Source organism: Camelina sativa, chromosome 11 (genome assembly GCF_000633955.1).
Source record: "Camelina sativa cultivar DH55 chromosome 11, Cs, whole genome shotgun sequence".
NCBI classification, from domain to species: Eukaryota; Viridiplantae; Streptophyta; class Magnoliopsida; order Brassicales; family Brassicaceae; genus Camelina; species Camelina sativa.
In genome coordinates, this window is record NC_025695.1 from 2,614,868 (window position 1) to 2,637,738 (window position 22,871).

At 39.1% G+C, this 22,871-nt stretch overlaps 8 protein-coding genes and 1 pseudogene across 11 annotated transcripts in view; 3 read left to right on the top strand and 6 right to left on the bottom strand.

The window, feature by feature from the left end:
• The window catches only part of LOC104721234 (ankyrin repeat domain-containing protein 2A-like), a 3,169-nt gene extending 2,827 nt beyond the window's left edge, over positions 1-342 (bottom strand). The window contains exons 1-2 of one of the 2 annotated variants that reach the window (XM_010439169.2): positions 240-342; positions 35-88 (exon numbers count right to left, since the gene is read on the bottom strand). In XM_010439169.2, the coding sequence (XP_010437471.1) occupies positions 35-71 (37 nt within the window). In that variant the 5' untranslated portion in view covers positions 72-88; positions 240-342. Of the gene's footprint in view, positions 1-34; positions 89-179 lie in introns of both variants that reach the window. The other variant, XM_010439170.2, reaches the window with a different exon arrangement.
• LOC104721235 (chloride channel protein CLC-e) lies at positions 590-4,060 on the top strand. The gene is made up of 6 exons (XM_010439171.2): positions 590-1,327; positions 1,415-1,618; positions 1,696-2,159; positions 2,320-2,841; positions 2,939-3,147; positions 3,544-4,060. Exons 1-6 carry the CDS (start codon positions 646-648, stop codon positions 3,587-3,589), a joined length of 2,127 nt encoding a protein of 708 aa, XP_010437473.1. The 5' UTR covers positions 590-645; the 3' UTR covers positions 3,590-4,060.
• On the top strand, positions 3,602-4,060 carry LOC109127628 (annotated as a pseudogene).
• On the top strand, positions 4,176-5,788 carry LOC104721236 (tetraketide alpha-pyrone reductase 1). Its single transcript, XM_010439172.2, has 6 exons — positions 4,176-4,465; positions 4,545-4,714; positions 4,793-4,981; positions 5,084-5,246; positions 5,334-5,526; positions 5,619-5,788. Exons 1-6 carry the CDS (start codon positions 4,348-4,350, stop codon positions 5,764-5,766), a joined length of 981 nt encoding a protein of 326 aa, XP_010437474.1. The 5' UTR covers positions 4,176-4,347; the 3' UTR covers positions 5,767-5,788.
• LOC104721237 (AP-1 complex subunit sigma-2) lies at positions 5,868-7,544 on the bottom strand. 3 transcript variants are annotated; one of them, XM_010439173.2, is made up of 7 exons: positions 7,408-7,544; positions 7,217-7,255; positions 6,847-6,933; positions 6,560-6,760; positions 6,414-6,449; positions 6,215-6,301; positions 5,868-6,120 (listed from the first exon to the last, which is right to left on the bottom strand). In XM_010439173.2, the coding sequence occupies exons 1-7, from the start codon at positions 7,408-7,410 to the stop codon at positions 6,049-6,051; spliced, it is 525 nt and encodes a 174-aa protein (XP_010437475.1). In that variant the 5' UTR covers positions 7,411-7,544; the 3' UTR covers positions 5,868-6,048. The 3 variants fall into 3 exon arrangements, with proteins under 3 accessions (XP_010437475.1, XP_010437476.1, XP_010437477.1); XM_010439174.2 differs by having other exon boundaries at positions 7,204-7,255; XM_010439175.2 differs by lacking the exon at positions 7,217-7,255.
• On the bottom strand, positions 8,613-10,580 carry LOC104721240 (AT-hook motif nuclear-localized protein 25-like). The gene has a single exon (XM_010439176.2). The coding sequence runs from the start codon at positions 9,742-9,744 to the stop codon at positions 8,848-8,850; it is 897 nt and encodes a 298-aa protein (XP_010437478.1). The 5' UTR covers positions 9,745-10,580; the 3' UTR covers positions 8,613-8,847.
• On the bottom strand, positions 13,282-20,000 carry LOC104721242 (brefeldin A-inhibited guanine nucleotide-exchange protein 4-like). Its single transcript, XM_019231610.1, has 13 exons — positions 19,730-20,000; positions 19,145-19,641; positions 18,742-19,063; positions 18,013-18,659; positions 17,565-17,904; positions 17,062-17,484; positions 16,625-16,917; positions 16,231-16,504; positions 15,646-16,142; positions 15,243-15,564; positions 14,806-15,160; positions 14,055-14,716; positions 13,282-13,972 (listed from the first exon to the last, which is right to left on the bottom strand). The coding sequence occupies exons 1-13, from the start codon at positions 19,934-19,936 to the stop codon at positions 13,382-13,384; spliced, it is 5,430 nt and encodes a 1,809-aa protein (XP_019087155.1). The 5' UTR covers positions 19,937-20,000; the 3' UTR covers positions 13,282-13,381.
• Positions 20,120-21,639, bottom strand: LOC109127214 (brefeldin A-inhibited guanine nucleotide-exchange protein 4-like). Its single transcript, XM_019231737.1, has 4 exons — positions 21,512-21,639; positions 21,064-21,413; positions 20,561-20,983; positions 20,120-20,416 (listed from the first exon to the last, which is right to left on the bottom strand). The coding sequence occupies exons 1-4, from the start codon at positions 21,537-21,539 to the stop codon at positions 20,120-20,122; spliced, it is 1,098 nt and encodes a 365-aa protein (XP_019087282.1). The 5' UTR covers positions 21,540-21,639.
• Positions 22,522-22,871, bottom strand: part of LOC104721241 (brefeldin A-inhibited guanine nucleotide-exchange protein 4-like) — a 5,066-nt gene continuing 4,716 nt past the window's right edge. The window contains exon 7 of the mRNA XM_010439177.1: positions 22,522-22,858. Coding sequence (XP_010437479.1) covers positions 22,530-22,858 — 329 coding nt within the window. The 3' untranslated portion in view covers positions 22,522-22,529. The remainder of the gene's footprint in view (positions 22,859-22,871) is intronic.

Below are 22,871 nucleotides of genomic sequence, written 5' to 3' on the forward strand. Positions count from 1 at the left end.
AAAAAAAAAAAAAAAAAAAAAATCAAAACTTTACCTGAAGGAGGAGGATTTTTCTCTGAATTGGAAGCCATTAAATATGACTAAAGCCCTAAAAAAAAAAAAAAAATACAAACAGGATTCAGCAGAAAGATATGGAAATCGAGTAGACAAGAAGAAGATAAAGAGAATCGAAGGGAGACCTATCAGAGAAAGAGAGAGAGATGAAGTAAAACGAAGAAGAAAGCAGAAGTTTTTTTTACCCGAGAAGACAATGTTGTTGTGGTGGCAAACGCACAGAAAACTCGACAAATACAGATAATCTTTTTTTTTTTTTTTTTTTTTATGAAGACAAGACAGAGAGAAATGTAGTATTTATTTATTTTATCAGCTGGATTGGATTTGAGAAGACGACGAGGCACAGCAGCCACTGCTTCCTTCCATTGAAGTTTGAACCTAAATTAGCTAAAGGGGTGAGGTTCATTTGGTAAGTAAAAAATATTTACAAGCCCAAATCATCTGGTTTACCTCTAGGCCCAAGCCCACGCTTTCGAACCGGAATTAATTAGCTGAGCCACGTCAGATTCCCCCAGTGCCAGTAGTAATGTTAAGAATTGAATTATCCGTTAATGGATAAACACGCGTCACTTCTCGGAAGCGAAGCCGTTCATGGCAGCCACGCTTTCACTCTGTGCTGCTCTCCGATCTCCCGTCTCTTCCCGGAGATTCTCTCCGACGATTCGAAAATCCAACGATCCTTTTCCGTTCAGTGTCGTCTCCTCACCGTTTCCGTCTCCCGTCGTCACCGTCGGCAGAATTTTCCGGCGTTTTCCGGCGGCGAAGCAGCAGGTTGATCAGGATGATGAAGTTGGATTCGATCAAGAGCCATCTCAGGAGCTAGCGATAGCGTCGGCGTGTTTGGTTGGTGTTCTCACCGGAATCAGTGTGGTTCTCTTTAATAATTGCGTTCACTTGCTTCGAGACTTCTCATGGGATGGGATCCCTGATCGTGGTGCTTCGTGGCTTAGAGAGGCACCGATCGGTACCAATTGGTTGCGCGTCATACTTGTTCCGACTATCGGCGGTTTGATTGTTAGCGTGCTCAATCAGCTTCGGGAATCTGCCGGAGATTCTGATTCTAGTCTAGATCGAGTGAAGGCGGTGTTGCGTCCTTTACTTAAGACTGTTGCTGCATGTGTGACGCTTGGGACTGGGAATTCTCTGGGGCCGGAAGGTCCTAGTGTTGAAATTGGAGCGTCAATCGCAAAAGGAGTTAATTCTCTCTTCAATAAAAGTCCTCAGACTGGTCTCTCACTTCTTGCTGCTGGCTCAGCTTCTGGCATTTCCTCTGGTTTGTTTCGTCTTCTATCAGAATACATTTGAGTGGTTTTTTTATTGTTTTAATGTTTAAGTAAAGTCGATTATGTTTTTGTTACAGGGTTCAATGCTGCTGTTGCTGGATGTTTCTTTGCAGTTGAATCCGTTTTGTGGCCTTCTTCATCAAGTGATTCATCAGCATCACTTCCAAATACAACTTCAATGGTTATTCTTAGTGCTGTTACTGCTTCTGTGGTGTCCGAAATCGGTTTGGGTTCTGAACCTGCGTTTAAGGTTCCTGACTATGACTTCCGCTCTCCTGGAGGTATGTTTTCTACCTTCTCCTTTTGTGCAAGACAGAACCGGAAACCAAACTTATGAGATCTGCTCACTGATTTGCAGAACTTCCACTTTATCTTTTATTGGGTGCTCTGTGTGGTCTTGTCTCCTTGGCATTATCTCGATGTACGTCATCTATGACATCTACTGTTGACAGTCTTCAGAAGGATGCTGGGATACCAAAGGCTGTGTTTCCTGTAATGGGTGGCTTAACTGTTGGTATCATAGCTTTGGTATATCCTGAAGTCTTATATTGGGGTTTTCAGAATGTGGATATTTTGTTGGAGAAACGTCCATTCGTGAAGGGCCTTTCTGCTGATCTTTTGCTTCAGCTGGTAGCGGTCAAGATAGCTGCAACCGCATGGTGTCGGGCTTCTGGACTGGTTGGTGGATACTATGCTCCTTCTCTCTTTATTGGCGGGGCAGCAGGAATGGCCTATGGAAAGTTTATTGGACTTGCTTTGGCTCAGAACCCCGAATTCAATCTCTCTATTCTGGAAGTTGCATCGCCACAAGCTTATGGTCTGGTACTGTTCTTATGTGGTTGATGTTTCAAAAATTGTCTTCATTTTAGAGTCTCTTGATTGAGAAATGAAAAATATCATTCTTTCGGGTTAACTGAGAAATTGATGCTAATGTTTTTGCAGCTTCATTGCAAATAACCCTGTTCTTCTCTTTGTTTTACAGGTTGGAATGGCTGCTACACTTGCGGGGGTTTGTCAAGTTCCTCTTACGGCGGTACTACTGCTATTTGAACTTACACAGGATTATCGAATTGTGTTACCTCTACTGGGAGCTGTAGGCATGTCTTCATGGATTACATCTGGACAATCAAAGAGACAAGAAACTAGAGAAACAAAAGAAACTAGGAAAAGAAATAGCCAAGAAGCTGTACAGTCTCTGACGTCATCTGATGAGGGATCATCAACGAATAACCTTTGTGAAGTTGAAAGTTCTCTTTGTGTTGATGATTCACTCATCCAAGCTGAGGAGCTGCCAGAAAGTATCTTTGTTTCAGAAGCCATGCGAACAAGATTTGCCACAGTTATGATGAGCACTTCTTTGGAAGAGGCGTTAACTCGTATGCTGATGGAGAAACAATCGTGTGCTTTAATTGTTGATCCTGACAACATCTTTCTTGGTCTACTGACGCTTTCAGACATTCAGGAATTCAGCAAAGTAAGAAAAGAAGGAAACAAAAGACCCAAGGTATGGAATTTGAATAGTCTGTTCTGGCCTGGAAACTCTGAAATAACTATTTCTTGTGGTAACCTGATCAAATAATTTAAGCATTTTATTGACACAGGACATATACGTTAACGACATATGTTCGATGAGTGGAGGAAAATGTAAAGTGCCGTGGACTGTTACACCTGATATGGATCTTCTCGCTGCCCAAACTATCATGAACAAGCATGAAATTTCTCACGTTGCAGTCGTTTCAGGCAGCATTGATGCTCGCAGAATACACCCTGTTGGGGTCCTAGATAGAGAATGTATCACTCTAACGAGAAGGTATACATGCATCTGTCTTCCCTCAGTTTAACTGTTTTCCCTAGATAACCGTTTAATATATTTTAGAATGAGCCTAACTGTCTAACCGAGTCTTCCATATGGCAAGAGTGAGAGTCGGTGTTACTATAACTTGGGCTGCCAGGTTTCCCATATTGGATGTAGTTGAAGTTATATTAGTAAAAGAAATTTTACTTGCAACATTTTCTTTTAGTGAGTAGCCACGTCCAGTTTGCTACATTCTCTTTATTCTTACGACTGTCAACTGTATCTATAGTTAATACCAAAGCTATTAACCGAAAGAACAAGTTTCTGTGCATTTCTTCTTTTGTTGTGTAGATGTTGCACTTGAGATGATACTAAATTTTTCTTAACTTTCTCTCTTGCTTGACCTGGCAGGGCTCTAGCAACCAGAATTTTCCTCGTCAATTCTCTGTATCCATAAACGGGCTTGCTTTGTAACTCTTCTTGAGCTGACTAGGGTGATGTCAATCTGCTCCTTCGGTGAGGTTCAGGGCCAATTTTGGTCTTTGTATTAAGATATTTGGGGAGAAATAGTTGGCTGGTGCAGCATGGATGTTTTTCTTCTCCATCTGTTGATTGAAGTGGTGAAAGCTCCCATATCCCACCTAAGGTGTTGAGAAATCCAAAGGGGATGAAACATGGAACGTGGTTCTGAGAAAAAATCAGAAACCGTCTGAGACCAAAGATACTGTGCTCAGGTGATCCTACCATTTGCATCTTATTTTTTACAGATTTGTTACTGTACCTTACTCAATACTTGTCTATTTTGTAAATTTCTTTCGGGCTTATATCACATTGAGAAAGTTTTTACTACTTGAAGACTGACAGTGTCAACAATTGTAAGGGTTTCCTTGTCCACTAATTTGTATTTTGAAGAACAAGAATTGCCTTATTTCTGGCGTCTATCTCTCTCTGTGTTACCCGTGAGGGCATGTTGATGTCTAATTATATAGAGATTTTTCTCCAAGAAAATCCTTAGAGAAAACAGCAGTCAGGCCATGGTATTGGTTAAACAACCATCTTAAAACCATTTAGGTAAAAAAGAAGCAACCCCACATGGGTTGAATGATCAACCTAATCTATACTTACCTCCAGCATGGTATAAGCTAGTACCCTCTGGACACGCATGAATACACATGCTATATAATCATTCGGGTGTGACTCTGTTGATACCGGAAAATGGATCAAGCAAAAGGAAAAGTCTGTGTTACCGGGGCTTCAGGCTTCTTAGCTTCTTGGCTTGTGAAAAGGCTTCTCCTTGACGGATATGAAGTTATTGGAACAGTCAGAGATCCAGGTTTTTCTATCCTCCTTGTTTCCTTGTCTTGCTCCGTTTTGGTGCCTGTCATTACTCAGTTAGTTGCCTGTTTTGACAGGAAATGAGAAGAAACTTGCGCACCTTTGGAAGTTGGAAGGGGCAAAGGAGAGACTACGGTTGGTAAAGGCTGATTTAATGGAAGATGGAAGTTTTGATAACGCCATAATGGGATGCCAAGGAGTTTTCCATACTGCTTCCCCTGTGATCAAACCTACCTCTAATCCAGAGGCATGCATCCCATTACAACTTTTTTCTTCCTGATCATAGTATGCTTTGTGTAACTTTTTCTTTCTTATGATCTGATAGGATGAGATCTTAAGACCAGCTATAGAGAGAACCCTGAATGTACTGAGATCATGCAGGAAGAATCAGTCCCTGAAGCGTGTGGTTCTCACCTCATCCTCTTCAACTGTCAGAATCAGAGATGATTTTGATCCCAAAATCCCTCTTGACGAATCAGTTTGGACTTCTGTGGAGCTCTGCAAGCGTTTCCAGGTATAATAATAAATTGAAATAGATCTTGCTCACCACAAAAATCATATTAGCTAACAGTTTGAGTAAATGCATTTCACATTTTGATGCAACATGGGAACAAAGGTCTGGTATGCCTTATCAAAGACATTGGCCGAGCAAGCTGCATGGAAATTTAGTGAAGAAAATGGTATTGACCTCGTTACTGTTCTACCATCCTTCCTCGTCGGACCCAGTCTGCCTCCTGATCTATGTTCTACAGCTTCCGATGTCCTTGGATTACTGAAAGGTACTCTCTTTATCACAGGACTCTTTATTTTGGATCCAGTATCCATCTGTTACAGTAGCTTATATAACCTGTCATTCAACACAACAGGAGAAACAGAGAAGTTCCAATGGCATGGACAAATGGGGTATGTTCATATCGATGACGTTGCACAAACGCACATACTTGTTTTCGAACACGAAGCAGCTCAAGGCAGATACATTTGCAGCTCTAATGTTATCAGCCTAGAGGAACTAGTTTCTTTCTTATCCACTCGTTACCCATCACTCCCTATCCCCAAGAGGTCTGATTCTGACTTTTTAACTAAGTTCTTTATGAAGCCTTAATTAAAATTTTGAAAATCACAGACGATGATATTCTCTCTGAAAATTTCAGGTTTGAGAAACTAAATAGGCTGCATTACAACTTTAACACCTCGAAGATACAGAGTCTCGGGTTCAAGTTCAAGTCCCTTGAAGAGATGTTTGATGACTGCATTGCATCATTCGTCGAGCAAGGCTATTTATCTACTGCTGTTCCATAACTCTTGTTAGACTAGAGATTATGTGCAAATAAGATTGGTCTGAGATTAGTAGTAATGTCGCTTCACAATAAAAGAATGGAATTTGAAAAGATGTCGACAAATGTTACAAACGATCTAATTTAACTTGTTTGATGACCCAAATCAAAACATACAGATAGAAGATAGGGATGCTTTAAAATGAAAGAGGAAAAAGTTTGAAAAAATAATTCTCAAAAACATTTACTGTAGCAGTACACAGGAAACATGATTTAACTGCAAGGAGTGCATAGATGATGAAAGAAACTACTTAGTAGCCTGAGCGATTATATTACTTATCGAACTGGCCTCCTCTTTTGCAACCTCCACAAGTTGATCCTTCAACATCAAAAACAGAGGAAGATTGTCAGTTGTTAAGACAAAACATAGACTAATCTTGTCATGTCAATGACTTAAGCAGAGAACTTAGTACCTGGGCGGATATAATCCTGGCTACTGTTTTCTTGCTCGACTCTTGAAGCTCCCCAGCAATCAAGAGCTCATCCAATATGTAATATGCCTATGAAATTTAACAAGAAATCCGGAAAGTGTCATCAAGAAATAAAGATGCAGAGACTAGAGAATCAATTGACGAATGGCAGAGTCCTGGAGTGTTTGTAGAATGTTATTACCTTGTGGAAGTTAAAAATCAAATCGAGTTCACACACCTGAAGGTCATAATATAAAAGAAGTCCTGATCAAAATCTAAATGTTCTGGCTAAGGTAAAAGATAATGAAAAGTAGAAGTAGAGGTTCCAGGTGCTGGTATTATACTCACACTTCCAAAATAGCGATCGAGAATCTCAACATAGTGATGAATGATCTCAAGGACTTCTAACTCGTTATCCTCCTGATCAATGCACATGCAGAAGTAGAGACTTGCATATCTTTTGTAAACAACTTTGTAGCCTCTCCATTCAACAAAATTGCAGAGCTTGGGACCTCGATTCAGAATCACTCCACTGAGTTCTCGTATAACCTATCCAATAGAATGTAAGATCAAACCTATGCTAGAGCATAACAACATGGTATTAAGCTCGATAAATTTTGGTATCCCATACATACCTTAGATCTTTCCTTCTGTGCATAAGGAGAATACCATTTGGTGAGCCTTACCTTTCCTTGCCGGCTAACAAGAAGCACAAAATGTATCTGAATGAAACCACACACAAAAAGACCACGCGGATCCTTGTAAGATGAGGAGACAGAGCATACAAAAAGATCCTTCTAAAACAATATATATAGTTCAGGTAAAAAGACCATGCGTATCCTTGTAAATCAGCAAGATAAATTATTCTATGAGAAAGCCAACCCATGTGGATCAACCAACTAGCATCACCGTTTATGGCATCACATACCAGAAGCTAACATTATCTTAAGGTTTGAAGACATTGAGCTAAATTAGGAGGATCAAAATCAAACCCCAGAAGCTAACATTATCAAGCATGTCATATCGCCTTCCGAAACAACCGATCTATTCGTGCGCGATGATTCAGAGAATGTGGGAGGGAAGAAGAGCAGATCCATGCGGAAATCGGATCAAACTAATTAACGAAAATAAGAGCGAATGGGAGATGCGAAATTCAAAATCCAGAAGATTCGGAGGGTGTTTATAGAGATTGTTACCATGATTTCGTGTCTCACTCAAGGCGGATTCAAATCTGTAGCAGCCAAATCCAGAACCTGAGATGATGATGATGATGATCCCCTCCTCTCCTCACAGCAATTTTTTTTGTTTCTTTTGCTCAAAACTGTGTCAAACAGGTGAGAGTGGTAGGGGTATAATAGTCATTTACAGTATTAAAAACGGATTGCATTCCGGGTCGGATCCACGTAATGCGATCCGACTCTGACCCTAATTACAATTTCTCTAATCATTTTTCTTCCATTCATTCTTACGTGTAACTTAAAACTTTCTTTGTTTTCATTTTACATTTTTCCGATTCCGATGATCGACTGAACCACCGTTGTTCATTTAAATGTAACAATTTCTATTTTTAACAGTTGACTAATAATAATGTTATTCTTTGCTCAATGAATATCCAAATTTTATTTCTTAACCGCCATTAAATAGATCAAAACACATAATAGTGCCATTATCTCTAGTTAAATTTTATCTCTAATCTAACTAGTATTTTGTACTAGTGAAATTGCGTTACCACACAAATGCAAGTCCACATAATAATCATTTTTAGCTTCAATTCTATTTTCTTTAATAAAAACAAAAAAAAAAATTCTAACTAAGAAAAAGAATCCTTGCAACTGGCATAGATCAACGACCAATGGACAATAATGAAGTTATGAACACAAAACCTTTCACATAAGCTAGTACCTATTTGGTTTGAAGTACACCATAGACTGATAGACCACCAGACTACACCATACCTTGGACTTAAAGAGAGGCATATTCTTTTGCATGCAGGCTTTTTTTTCTTCTTCTTTACATTTGTTTTTCTCAAGTTTCAATGTGTTTTGAAGTTGACATCATAGAAATTAGGGTTTTTGTTCTTCTCCCAAAATATTCTTTCTCCTTCTTTTCCAGACAGTGGAAGTTCAGTTGTTTTAATAGACTTTTATTATATATGATGAACTGATGACCAATAAATATAGAATTATTACTACATCATAATATATACCTTGGTCAATTGGTTGTATACATAGTATGAGACTCATCAAATCACACTTACATGTTATGACAATAATCGCAAGAGTCAGTTAAAGCTTTTAATATATGGATTGTGAAACATCAGTTAACGAATTTTAATTTCATTTACTCCACATTCTTCACCTAATATTTTACCAGAATATGGATTACCTTTATTACACAATAGTCCAAGCAAATCTCACAAAATAATATCTTCCTTTTATAACACTAACCGATTCTATTCATAATAAACAAAACACAAAAAAAAAAAAAGGAAATTTAAGCCTTCGTTTTCGTTTTTCACACACCAAATTTTTTTGTAAAAAAAAAGAAGAACCCTAATATTCGCAGATCGCAACCGCTATAGCTAGTTTGAGGACAATTTCAAACGCACAAAAAAGTGTCACCAAAACGCCCAAACGCTAAAACGCGGGTCTAGCAACACCGCCACCTCCGCCTCCCCCGCTGCCTCCACCGCCGCTCATACCGAAAATATCTCCCCCGGAGAATTGAAAATTGTTCATATTCATTCCAAGATTATAGAAAGCGACTCCTCCTTCGTTTCTACCTCCGAGGTTTGTATCACACACTTGGGCCCCACCACCCGTAACCTCCGAAGACTGAGATGCCGCCGGCTGCACTCCGGTTGTTCTCGCCGGCGGAGTTTCTTCCTCTTCAATTGGTAACCTATCATAGACTGCGTTTGCAAACGAGGCAGCCATCAACACTACCGGACCCGAAGCAATCAACGAACCAGCCACATTCCCTCCTACCACTTGTCCTTGGCCTCCGGCTAGATACACCGTCAAACCTCCTGCTCCCGGCGGCGCAGGTGGCGGAAGCGCAGTCCCGGTCAAAGACAATATCTCAAACCTACCATGCAGAGTAATCACACCTCCACCCGCCGGAGCTGCCGGTTGGCGTATCGTGACGTTAGTGACCGCACCGGTTCCGCTTATAATACAAACGCCGCAGCCACGACGAGTTGCATAGGTAGAGACAGCCTCGGATATGTCCGAACCGGAGGTGACTTCAAGAACGTGAGATCTAAGGACGTTAGGACTATCTCTGGTTATAATCGTCGGGGGTTTAGGTTTGTTTTTGGAACCAGCAGGACGACCACGTGGACGGCGTCCGGAGGAAGAACCAGAGGCGGTGGCTGAGCTGGTTGCTCCACCGGTGGGAGTGGTCTCGGCCTTTGTATCGTCTGCTTCAGATCTGTTAAGTTCCATGTTATTTTGATCAGGTGGGGTTCTGGAATCTTCAGGTCTCTGTAGATGCAGTTCTTGCCCTAGAAGAGGGTGCATATAACCAGACATTGCTAACGAAAACAAGAAACTTTGTTTGAGGGGTCTTTGGATTTTTTCTGTTGTAGAGAGGGACAAAGACAAAAGTCTGCCAGAAAACTTAGTGATGAAGTGGTTTATCACTGAGATTGTTTCAGAGACTGAGTTTGATTTGACTTACATTAATGCTACAGACAAAACAAGAAGACGACAAGAGAGAACAAAACCCTACTGAATGAATAGTGAGAGAGAGGAGAGATGTGAAAGGGGGTCGGTGAAATTTGTCTGGACCCAGATCTAGATCTTCATGTGGAGTAATAGAATGAAACAAAGGTGAGAAAGAAGTAAAGCAAGAGCATCGAAACACTACTTTAACACAGCCCTCTTCTAAATTATACTAATATAGTAGTACATAATTATAAATACAAATATATTTGTGTATATAGTTTATTTGTCTCAAGATATAACACATCATCAGATAAGAGGGTTGGTGTAGTGGCTTTTCCTCGAGTAAAGCAAAAAAATCTAAAAAAGTTAAGATGTTGACGACTGAAGAAGGGATCGATGGATTCTGTGGGAGACAAAAGAAGGAATCTGGGTAAGGAGATTACGGAGAATAGAGAAATTAAATGAGAGGCCTTTTGTGACGGTGAAGGGATGGTTTGGTGATATGATGTGATGATTGTAGTCTTTGTAGATATGTCTTTGTTTTGTTCTCTTCTTTCAAAGCAAAAGAGAATAGGAAGCGAATGGGTAAATTGTGTTATTCCAAAGTCAAGTTAGGCTGCTTGATTTCAAGAACAATAACCGACCTTATAACTTTCTGTTTGTGTTTTTGTCGGTAATAACATAAGGATTGTCTCTGTTTATTTCAAATTCATCTATTACATTTTTGTAGTTTTACAAAATTTGGATTAAGATACGATTGCTCTTACCATTAGTCTAAGATATGTTTTGACACGACAAGTACCAATCATTTGAATAAATAACAAAGAGGTGTCGATTCTATATATGATCCATATATACATATATAGTAGTTATTTTCTCACCTAAAACTAATTTGAGACAATGATAACATACTCCAAATAGAATGTTTTTCAACCAAAAAAGCTTTGTGCTAGCTAGGTAATATAGATTTTTCCTTAATTCGGAAGCTATATATCTTATGACAATTGATTTTATGATTGATCATTTTAAAAAAGAGTTAATAATTATACATTCTTGAATGCAATTATAGAAGTTAATGGAAAGTGGACCAAGACAAAACATATAATTTTTTTGAATGTTTGGGTACTATAGTTTTCTTCTTCATTGAACTAATAGTCATAAAAGTACTAATAGTATTAAAAATATGGATTATTGTAGTGGTTGGGGGTAAAGTTTATATATAAGTTACACGTTTTGGGTACATATTTTAAGTGTCATTTTAACATCCACGTGGTGGATCGTCACATTTGTAATTTTACATATTGCACCAGAATGATCATTGAGGTTGAAGAAAATTTGGTTTATTAGAAACTTCGGCAGGTAAAAGGGATAGAGATTGAGAACATATCCATTTGATTGTTCTGCTTTACACAGTTCAGTCAGTTTGTTGGCCCTTTGCTAATGAAAAACTATTGTCGCTGTAATAAGGAGGTTCTTCAATTTTACCTTATCTTTTTGGTATATCTGAAATTAATTCTAGTAGTGTTCTTTTTAAATAGCGTCATAAAAGTGGAAATTTGTTACAAAAAGTTGCAACATTATGCAGACCTGGAGTAATAGTATTTATCTGAATTGGAAATTATTTTGGTCTTTCCTAGTTAACCATGCTGATATAGAAGAACTCTTCTATATAATCTTCGAATATTTTTCTTGAGTGATGTTGAAGTGATCGGACGAGTAAAGGTTTATAAAACAATTTGTGTGTGCAATGAGTAGAGGAAAAAAAAATGGGGCTTCACCATTGGCTATGATGGTGAAAAGAGTGGTGGGATTTCACATGATGGGCATTTGCCGCATTTTGCTTTCTTCCCTTTCTTGATTTAATTTAACCTTTTATATATCTCGAGCCACTCAAGAGCATGCCTTTGCTTTTATATATTAAATTATCCAAATTGCTAAACTTTACAGAGGGGGTCTGTTTTGTGTTTACAAACAAAGGAAGCTGATATTAATTTTATGCACATGCTTGCCAATGTACTACTTCGATTTCAACGACTCATTGTTAGAAAGCAAAATGCTCATCAAATACTTGGATTCAATTTCATTGTTCTACATTTTCCCTCAAAAGTATTGAAAGGGATATCTTAGATTAGGTATGTAGACAGTGCTAGAATGTGCACCATAGCTCGAGTATAGCTGAGCACAGCCAACCTGACTCCATCACCATTCACCACTCCACACGACGATGTTTGAATTATCTTTTGTTTAAAATTATCTGCTGCATAAATCTTTAGATGTTTTTGTAAATTGCTCCCTTTTACGTTTTGATAAAATTAGCATTTACGAACAAAAAGAAAAGAAACTGAAAAACAAAAGTTGGACAATTTTGGACGTCATGTCTTTCCAGAAACATTTGTGAAGCAGTAGAATGCCAAAATTCATCATATGTATCATCTTATTATAATACGCTTGGATAAATATATAAAATATGTCAAATACATATATATATATGATCATATAATCTTGGAATAATAAAAGATCAAGTCGATTTTTCGCTGTGAGGACTACGAGAAGCAGCAGTATTGTGGTTTAGAAAGGCAGCGATGAAATATTCGCGAGGTTGAGTACAATAATAGTGGCACATCCTCGTGCAAAAAACCTGATCATGAAGCTTAGGCATGCATTTATTGATCACACAGTGTTTGATGCAATGATCTGCATCCAATGCGTATCCCTCATGTGTTTTCAAAGTAGAGATCTCCCCACCGCTTAAGCACCATGTTGCGTTCATCAACATAGAAACCACTATCATCAGTATCACCACTCTCTCGTTTATTCCCCTTGCAGCCATTTTTTCTTATTTGAACAATTGATTTCTTACAAAAGAAAAAAATTCTTGTTCTTTTTCTTTTCGTGTTTGTTTTTAAGGGAATATGATTTTGTGAGGTTTTCGAGAGAGTATATGTAAGTGTATCTAACAATCTATTTTAAGTAAATTTTGTTGTTGTTTTAGCTGTCTCAATGAAGTTTGTTTTTGTAACCGAGAACAAAACCACTAAGTATAGCGCTTATTTGTTATATAATTTTAGAGTAGGACTGTCAACAGCTAATTGCATTAGTTCATAAACTGGATTTCCCTTGTTTTATTCTTTATTATAGTTTTGTTATCAACCAAAAATAGTCGTTTTCTCACCCTAAAATAAAACTGTACGTCTTAATGAATAAGACTAACAAAACTAATCCCCCGTCAACATTGTTACTTTTTTTGTGTGTGATAAATCTCGCTTTAACATTGTTGAATAAAGTATTGAATGTTTTTGCAGCTTCCACTATGTTAGATGAATTGAATTGCATTATTTTAGATTTTATTGCACTATGTTTTTATTGTACCCAACGTAAAAATTCATTTAAAGAAAACAAATATGGCCAAAATTTATTCGGGTAGACAGCCAAACCCCAAAAAAGATGTGGACGATACACAGATTAGTGGATGTTGTTTTTAACTTAATCCGCAAGCAAGCGACTAAGCCAAAATAGGACCAATGCACGATTTCAAAACATTGCTTAAGACATACGGAACTTGTGGAGAGCAGTGCTCAGTCCTCACAAGATCCACCAACAAAGGGAAGAAGCTGGACACGTGTCTTTTCAAAGACTCTGCTTCTAACGAACATAAAGCTTCGAGTGACGAAACAAGCAGCGCAGTTCTCGCTGTCGCTTCTTCTACACGATCTGATTCCATCGGAAGAATCCATAGGACGTGTCTTTTTTGTTGATGTTGTTGATCTGTGCATTTAAGGTAGATCTTCACGACTTTTGCGCATTCAGTGACTAGACGATACTCGAGATCGAGTTCTTTGGATACGTTCGGATTGCAAGCGACCATGTCTTGAAGGAACGTCATGTAGGATTTGTTAGACTCGTTCTCAAAGTTAAGTAGTTGAGGCTCTGTTAGGTTTTGAACTGTGCATGCTCTCTTGAACTTCCTGCGAAGGACTATGTCTGAGTTAAGTTCCTGCGCGTGAGACGCGATGCACGAGAAAATGTCTGCGAGGATATCCACGTGTGATGCGGACAATGAGAATTGTCTTTTTCTGTATAAATCACTCACAACCTGCAAAAGAAACAGAGAAGTCAAAAACAGAGTAAGTGACTTTAAAAAGAGAGAAACAGAGAGAGAGAGAGAGAGAGGGGACCTCGACGATTTGAGACAGGACATCGATGTGTTTCTTTGTCCTGGATACAACGTACGACATGATGTGAAGACTGTCATCATCGAGATCATCTTTGTTTACGCTTTGACCAGAGACTGTTTCAACATCTTCTATATCATCCATTGTTCTTAAGACTTTCATAAAACCCGCGAAAGTAAGAGAGGCTGCTTCCTTGAGAGCCAAGAAAATCTCTGTCCATTCATTTTCATAGGCGCTACGAGACAATCCATCAGCCAAACGAAGCAAGACAGAGATCCCAGAGCCTGTAGAGCCTTGAAAAGGACTCTTTATGAACCCTATGAGGATTGACAAAACACTTGGAAGCTGAGACCTTACAGAGCTGAAGAAGAAAACGAGTAGATCGACAAGAAGCTGCAATGCTAATGTTGATGTCTCAGAGTCCCACGTGGTTTCTTCGGTGTCTTGAGAAGCTGCTGATGATGGCGACTCAACGCTTTCTTCAAAGAGCATATCGGTTTTACTACGTATGTTGTTGTTAAAAACCGGGAGAATGATAGAGCTGAAGATTCCAGTCCAAAAGGGTCTTGTAAAAAGATGACCATGATCCGTCAGAATGTTGAAGAGTACTTCTATGGAACGCTTTCGTATTGCTGGTCTCGGATCCGAGGCTTGCTTAGATAAACCTGAACAGGTAAACATACTCAAGTCATTTATTAAAACAAAGGATATACAACTTAGTGAGTTAAGCAAAGAAGCCAGATTTGGTTGTAACCTGTAAGCAAAGGAACCCAATAGGATACTTGTTCATCCAAGTCGGTAGAAATCTGTGTATCGGACGAATCTTCCTTTAACGCAGAGATAGTATTGTTTTTGAGTTTCTCATTCAAGACAAGTCCTCCTTCTGCAAGTTTTGAAGCGCAGAAACGAAGAAACTCTATGGTGTTGAAGCCAATATCACCTTCAAACTTACTGTTTGTGAAGGTGATGAGACATCTAATGCAGTCTGCGTATACCGTTATCTCTGTCTCCGTTATGCAATGAAAATGATCCCGCACGATTTTCTCGATTGTCTCAAAAGCCAAAAGTACAATGTTCTTCCTCTCATCAAGCGCTGCAGTAGTAAATACCTAACCCAAAAATGATCATTAGATAACATTTTTCAAAGATGTATGTTAGGTTGAGAAATGTGCGTGGGTGTGTGTTACTTACCGTGAAGACATTTTTCCAACCAGACTTGACATTACTAACTCGACTAAGAACCATTTGAGACACACATCGGACTATAAGCTCTCTAATCTCTGCGGAACTACTTTTCTGCATAACAATGACGAATGGGCGAAGAAACTCATGCTGGAAATGGTAGTTTGCTAGCTCTTCACGTTCCAAGAACTTCATGGAAAGCTGACGAAGCGAGTCCATTACAAATATAGCAACAGAGAGATTCTCTGACAAGCCGACTGATACGAAGAAATCAGAGAGAACATTCCATATCCTGGACCAAACTAGTCGGATACGGTTCATGTTATAATGCCTGCCACAAGAAAGTAAATCAGAAAGTGACAAAGCAGAGCAATGGGATTAGTACAATAACGTTATAGAATTGGAAGTTTACGCTGTTTCCACTAGTTTCGTGAGGCTGAAGACACGAGGATCTGTTGGTGACTGAAGTTCTGACATGGAGACTTTGCAGAGAGCTTTCACAAAAGAAACTATAGCTTCACTGTTCAACCTTTGGCTATTAGCATATACATGGTTCAACTCAAAATTGCCTATTTGATCAAGTAGATTCAAATTTGCAATGAAGCTTTTGATCTGCTCCGGAGTGACTAGTTTGGGAACACTTTTCACAAGTGAAGTACTATCATAAGAACCTCCCCTAACAACAGCCATAACAGATGGATTCTGAAAAGATCCACGTTTCTTTAAATTCGGAAAACCTAGAGCTTTCTTCTCGTCTACCTCAGCTTTTTTGGTTGGGACGTAACGTGCCTCTGATGGTGATACTTCTCCTAGGAGTTGCAGATGTTCTATACGAGAAAGGCAAGTTAATATATGATCCCAAGAACCATGTAGATGGTTACCATCTTCTATGGCTATTGTTATTATCGCCTGCAATACAATGACAGATTGTTTATTTTCATAAGTTGGTGATATACAACATATTTAGACAGGCTGAGATATAGAACAAGGGACTTACTTTTACAGCATCAACATTTTTCTGCTTCATATCTGCAGCACAATGGAGATTAGTGAACTTGGCCATGGAAGTTACAAAAGCATCTCTCTGAGTTTGCATTCCCATAACTGCAGTGACGTGAACCGCATATCTGAAGCCTTGTAAGCAAAGAGAAGTTGCTAGTCTATCATCACTCTTGTCAAGAGTGACACTAAATGCAGCAAGCATTGGTCCCCAAGAGACCTCTAGTATGAATCTCAAGATCGAAATATCTGTAACAGTATGATACACTGACCTGCAGACCAACAACATCACAAACAGATTAATATTTTACTCAAGATTTCATAATATTACTTACAGAGTGAGAAACATATAACACTATGACACATAAAGCTGGTATAACAACAATGCTTACTCTGATTTCTCTGGCTTAGCTTGGAACTGTTCCTGAATATCCCTTATAAGACGTCCATTGGCACCATGAGGTTTCTCATCTGGTTGCATCCAAGAAACCAGATTGAGGATGCCGTCTAAGCCTAACAGTTTATTCAAGCCATTCACTTGTTTGTTTTGTGGGGCTAAAGTATCAGAGTTCATCTTGATTTCTTCTTTCACAACTCGATCATATAGAGAGCCTAAGTACTCTTCAGGTAAGTCTTTCCCATCATCTATTCCCCGATTGTTGCGGATGAAATCGGCTTTCGTCATCTACATAACCATTGAATTTTTACAAGGCATCAGAACAGTTCATACCATTTCTATGTATCTACTGCAGTCTCAGAAACAGAGGAATGAGCAGACGTTACACTTGTTATGGTCTCATACGTTAGTTCCAAGGAAAAGAAAACATACCTTATCCTTAACCATGTTGTTATGTGCATCTGTGTTTAGCATAATCACAGAGTAAGCAAGAACGTAAGCAGTGTCTGCACTAGTAAAAGAACCAGGGTTGCATTTCCAGTAGTGTTCTGCAAACTTCTCCATGATTCGGTCAATCTTTTGAGCTTCTCCCGGTAGCCTAAAGCCGCGTAGAAAGAACCTTATTGCTTCAACAAAATCCTTCTTTTCGAAATTACACGAGTCCACATATGCATGCATTACTTTGAGAGGAAGTTCATCTCTTTCACCAAGGTAATCACCAATCACAGTTCCATTTAACCCTGCTGTCTTCATCAGAAAGGAAGCTACTTCCTCAGGTGAACTGCCTATTTTCTTGCTGCTTATCAGAAATTCGATACCTTTCGATGGTTTCCTATTGAACAAAGAGATACCTTTCTGCAAATCACCAAAATCATTCGTCAGTGAACAGAACCAATCAAGACATAAAACTGATCTATCATCAAAGATTTAAAGACCTGCAGTTCAATTTTGTAAGCCCTTCGTTGCTGAAGCATAGAAGCATCATAAGCTTCTGGATTAGTAGTATCTGGCTGTGAGTCACAGTCAGATATAGTTCCTTCTAATTCACCAATTTGACCTGCATTACTGTCCATAGAAGCATAAACTTGTGAGCCTTTAGGCCAAACAGTCTCATTCACTTTCAACTGCTGGTCCATCCAATTCCCCATTGCCTTTGCTATGTTAACCAAACACTTGACAGAATCATTCCTGAAAGTACTATCTTGCGCTGGGGACAACGTTGTTGATGATCCAGTCGGTGGTCCTAGAGCAGTTTTGAGAAGACCGTTGACAATCCTGCAAGTATCTGATGGAATTATAAGAGCTTTAATACATTACATTTACTCTTAACGAGCTATGCAACAAATATTTATGTGACAGTTTCTTAGACTAATCTAATAATACCTTTCAAGTATGTTGGCAGAATCCACATCGCAGTCGTAGTTCACAAAGATATCAACAATCAACTGCGGATCTTGTGACATTTTATCTAACAAGTTGAGAACAGTCATCTTCTGCAAGTAACTAGGCTGAAGAACATTCTCAAGCACTCGAAGAACAATCATCGGAAAGAAAATGCCTATTTCAGCTTTCAAGACTGATCTAAGCTTTGATAACAAGCTCATGAAGATAGAACACTGCAGTTGAAATATCGACATGATTGACACCGCACTGTTCTTCAGTAGTGATAAGCATAAGTATTGCTTAACGGCATTGATGAAGCTGTCATTAGAGCGCCAAACAGAACCACCATTGTCAATAATGACTTTAAGCAACTCTAAAGACAAAGTCTTACCCCTCACCATGATCTGATCATCATTGTTCTCCNCAAGTTTTGAAGCGCAGAAACGAAGAAACTCTATGGTGTTGAAGCCAATATCACCTTCAAACTTACTGTTTGTGAAGGTGATGAGACATCTAATGCAGTCTGCGTATACCGTTATCTCTGTCTCCGTTATGCAATGAAAATGATCCCGCACGATTTTCTCGATTGTCTCAAAAGCCAAAAGTACAATGTTCTTCCTCTCATCAAGCGCTGCAGTAGTAAATACCTAACCCAAAAATGATCATTAGATAACATTTTTCAAAGATGTATGTTAGGTTGAGAAATGTGCGTGGGTGTGTGTTACTTACCGTGAAGACATTTTTCCAACCAGACTTGACATTACTAACTCGACTAAGAACCATTTGAGACACACATCGGACTATAAGCTCTCTAATCTCTGCGGAACTACTTTTCTGCATAACAATGACGAATGGGCGAAGAAACTCATGCTGGAAATGGTAGTTTGCTAGCTCTTCACGTTCCAAGAACTTCATGGAAAGCTGACGAAGCGAGTCCATTACAAATATAGCAACAGAGAGATTCTCTGACAAGCCGACTGATACGAAGAAATCAGAGAGAACATTCCATATCCTGGACCAAACTAGTCGGATACGGTTCATGTTATAATGCCTGCCACAAGAAAGTAAATCAGAAAGTGACAAAGCAGAGCAATGGGATTAGTACAATAACGTTATAGAATTGGAAGTTTACGCTGTTTCCACTAGTTTCGTGAGGCTGAAGACACGAGGATCTGTTGGTGACTGAAGTTCTGACATGGAGACTTTGCAGAGAGCTTTCACAAAAGAAACTATAGCTTCACTGTTCAACCTTTGGCTATTAGCATATACATGGTTCAACTCAAAATTGCCTATTTGATCAAGTAGATTCAAATTTGCAATGAAGCTTTTGATCTGCTCCGGAGTGACTAGTTTGGGAACACTTTTCACAAGTGAAGTACTATCATAAGAACCTCCCCTAACAACAGCCATAACAGATGGATTCTGAAAAGATCCACGTTTCTTTAAATTCGGAAAACCTAGAGCTTTCTTCTCGTCTACCTCAGCTTTTTTGGTTGGGACGTAACGTGCCTCTGATGGTGATACTTCTCCTAGGAGTTGCAGATGTTCTATACGAGAAAGGCAAGTTAATATATGATCCCAAGAACCATGTAGATGGTTACCATCTTCTATGGCTATTGTTATTATCGCCTGCAATACAATGACAGATTGTTTATTTTCATAAGTTGGTGATATACAACATATTTAGACAGGCTGAGATATAGAACAAGGGACTTACTTTTACAGCATCAACATTTTTCTGCTTCATATCTGCAGCACAATGGAGATTAGTGAACTTGGCCATGGAAGTTACAAAAGCATCTCTCTGAGTTTGCATTCCCATAACTGCAGTGACGTGAACCGCATATCTGAAGCCTTGTAAGCAAAGAGAAGTTGCTAGTCTATCATCACTCTTGTCAAGAGTGACACTAAATGCAGCAAGCATTGGTCCCCAAGAGACCTCTAGTATGAATCTCAAGATCGAAATATCTGTAACAGTATGATACACTGACCTGCAGACCAACAACATCACAAACAGATTAATATTTTACTCAAGATTTCATAATATTACTTACAGAGTGAGAAACATATAACACTATGACACATAAAGCTGGTATAACAACAATGCTTACTCTGATTTCTCTGGCTTAGCTTGGAACTGTTCCTGAATATCCCTTATAAGACGTCCATTGGCACCATGAGGTTTCTCATCTGGTTGCATCCAAGAAACCAGATTGAGGATGCCGTCTAAGCCTAACAGTTTATTCAAGCCATTCACTTGTTTGTTTTGTGGGGCTAAAGTATCAGAGTTCATCTTGATTTCTTCTTTCACAACTCGATCATATAGAGAGCCTAAGTACTCTTCAGGTAAGTCTTTCCCATCATCTATTCCCCGATTGTTGCGGATGAAATCGGCTTTCGTCATCTACATAACCATTGAATTTTTACAAGGCATCAGAACAGTTCATACCATTTCTATGTATCTACTGCAGTCTCAGAAACAGAGGAATGAGCAGACGTTACACTTGTTATGGTCTCATACGTTAGTTCCAAGGAAAAGAAAACATACCTTATCCTTAACCATGTTGTTATGTGCATCTGTGTTTAGCATAATCACAGAGTAAGCAAGAACGTAAGCAGTGTCTGCACTAGTAAAAGAACCAGGGTTGCATTTCCAGTAGTGTTCTGCAAACTTCTCCATGATTCGGTCAATCTTTTGAGCTTCTCCCGGTAGCCTAAAGCCGCGTAGAAAGAACCTTATTGCTTCAACAAAATCCTTCTTTTCGAAATTACACGAGTCCACATATGCATGCATTACTTTGAGAGGAAGTTCATCTCTTTCACCAAGGTAATCACCAATCACAGTTCCATTTAACCCTGCTGTCTTCATCAGAAAGGAAGCTACTTCCTCAGGTGAACTGCCTATTTTCTTGCTGCTTATCAGAAATTCGATACCTTTCGATGGTTTCCTATTGAACAAAGAGATACCTTTCTGCAAATCACCAAAATCATTCGTCAGTGAACAGAACCAATCAAGACATAAAACTGATCTATCATCAAAGATTTAAAGACCTGCAGTTCAATTTTGTAAGCCCTTCGTTGCTGAAGCATAGAAGCATCATAAGCTTCTGGATTAGTAGTATCTGGCTGTGAGTCACAGTCAGATATAGTTCCTTCTAATTCACCAATTTGACCTGCATTACTGTCCATAGAAGCATAAACTTGTGAGCCTTTAGGCCAAACAGTCTCATTCACTTTCAACTGCTGGTCCATCCAATTCCCCATTGCCTTTGCTATGTTAACCAAACACTTGACAGAATCATTCCTGAAAGTACTATCTTGCGCTGGGGACAACGTTGTTGATGATCCAGTCGGTGGTCCTAGAGCAGTTTTGAGAAGACCGTTGACAATCCTGCAAGTATCTGATGGAATTATAAGAGCTTTAATACATTACATTTACTCTTAACGAGCTATGCAACAAATATTTATGTGACAGTTTCTTAGACTAATCTAATAATACCTTTCAAGTATGTTGGCAGAATCCACATCGCAGTCGTAGTTCACAAAGATATCAACAATCAACTGCGGATCTTGTGACATTTTATCTAACAAGTTGAGAACAGTCATCTTCTGCAAGTAACTAGGCTGAAGAACATTCTCAAGCACTCGAAGAACAATCATCGGAAAGAAAATGCCTATTTCAGCTTTCAAGACTGATCTAAGCTTTGATAACAAGCTCATGAAGATAGAACACTGCAGTTGAAATATCGACATGATTGACACCGCACTGTTCTTCAGTAGTGATAAGCATAAGTATTGCTTAACGGCATTGATGAAGCTGTCATTAGAGCGCCAAACAGAACCACCATTGTCAATAATGACTTTAAGCAACTCTAATGACAAAGTCTTACCCCTCACCATGATCTGATCATCATTGTTCTCCTTAGACGAAAACCTCATAGACAATTTACACAAGTTCTTGAACAGAAGAAAAGCGTCCTGTCTCATCTTACTCATGTCACCGGTCTCTGAGTCACCTTCTCCGTTTGCTACGTAGCCTCGAAACGACGGCGAATCCGGAGTCATAACAGTTTCGGTCTCCGGATTTGCCAACAGAATCTCAATCACATCAGGTGGAGGAAGAGGACTTCCTTGTCCTGCAGCCATGACTTCATTCACAAACCCTTGACAGAAATAAACAAAGCTTCCTTCATTAACACTCTTGTCCGTGAAGGTTAATAGCTCGTTGACGTAAACGGTTTTGACAGAGACATCAAGCGAGTCTTCCTCGGATCTTGTGAAGATCACGAGCATCATCTGAGCTAACACCGATTTAGCACAGATCTGTGTCGTGCCGCTCAAGCCACCGAGGTAAATGTTGTAACAAGTCTTGACAACGTGTAACAAGCAATCACCACGGATCAATACACATGGAGATCTAACAGCAGCGAGGAGAACTCGGAGNCACAAGAAAGTAAATCAGAAAGTGACAAAGCAGAGCAATGGGATTAGTACAATAACGTTATAGAATTGGAAGTTTACGCTGTTTCCACTAGTTTCGTGAGGCTGAAGACACGAGGATCTGTTGGTGACTGAAGTTCTGACATGGAGACTTTGCAGAGAGCTTTCACAAAAGAAACTATAGCTTCACTGTTCAACCTTTGGCTATTAGCATATACATGGTTCAACTCAAAATTGCCTATTTGATCAAGTAGATTCAAATTTGCAATGAAGCTTTTGATCTGCTCCGGAGTGACTAGTTTGGGAACACTTTTCACAAGTGAAGTACTATCATAAGAACCTCCCCTAACAACAGCCATAACAGATGGATTCTGAAAAGATCCACGTTTCTTTAAATTCGGAAAACCTAGAGCTTTCTT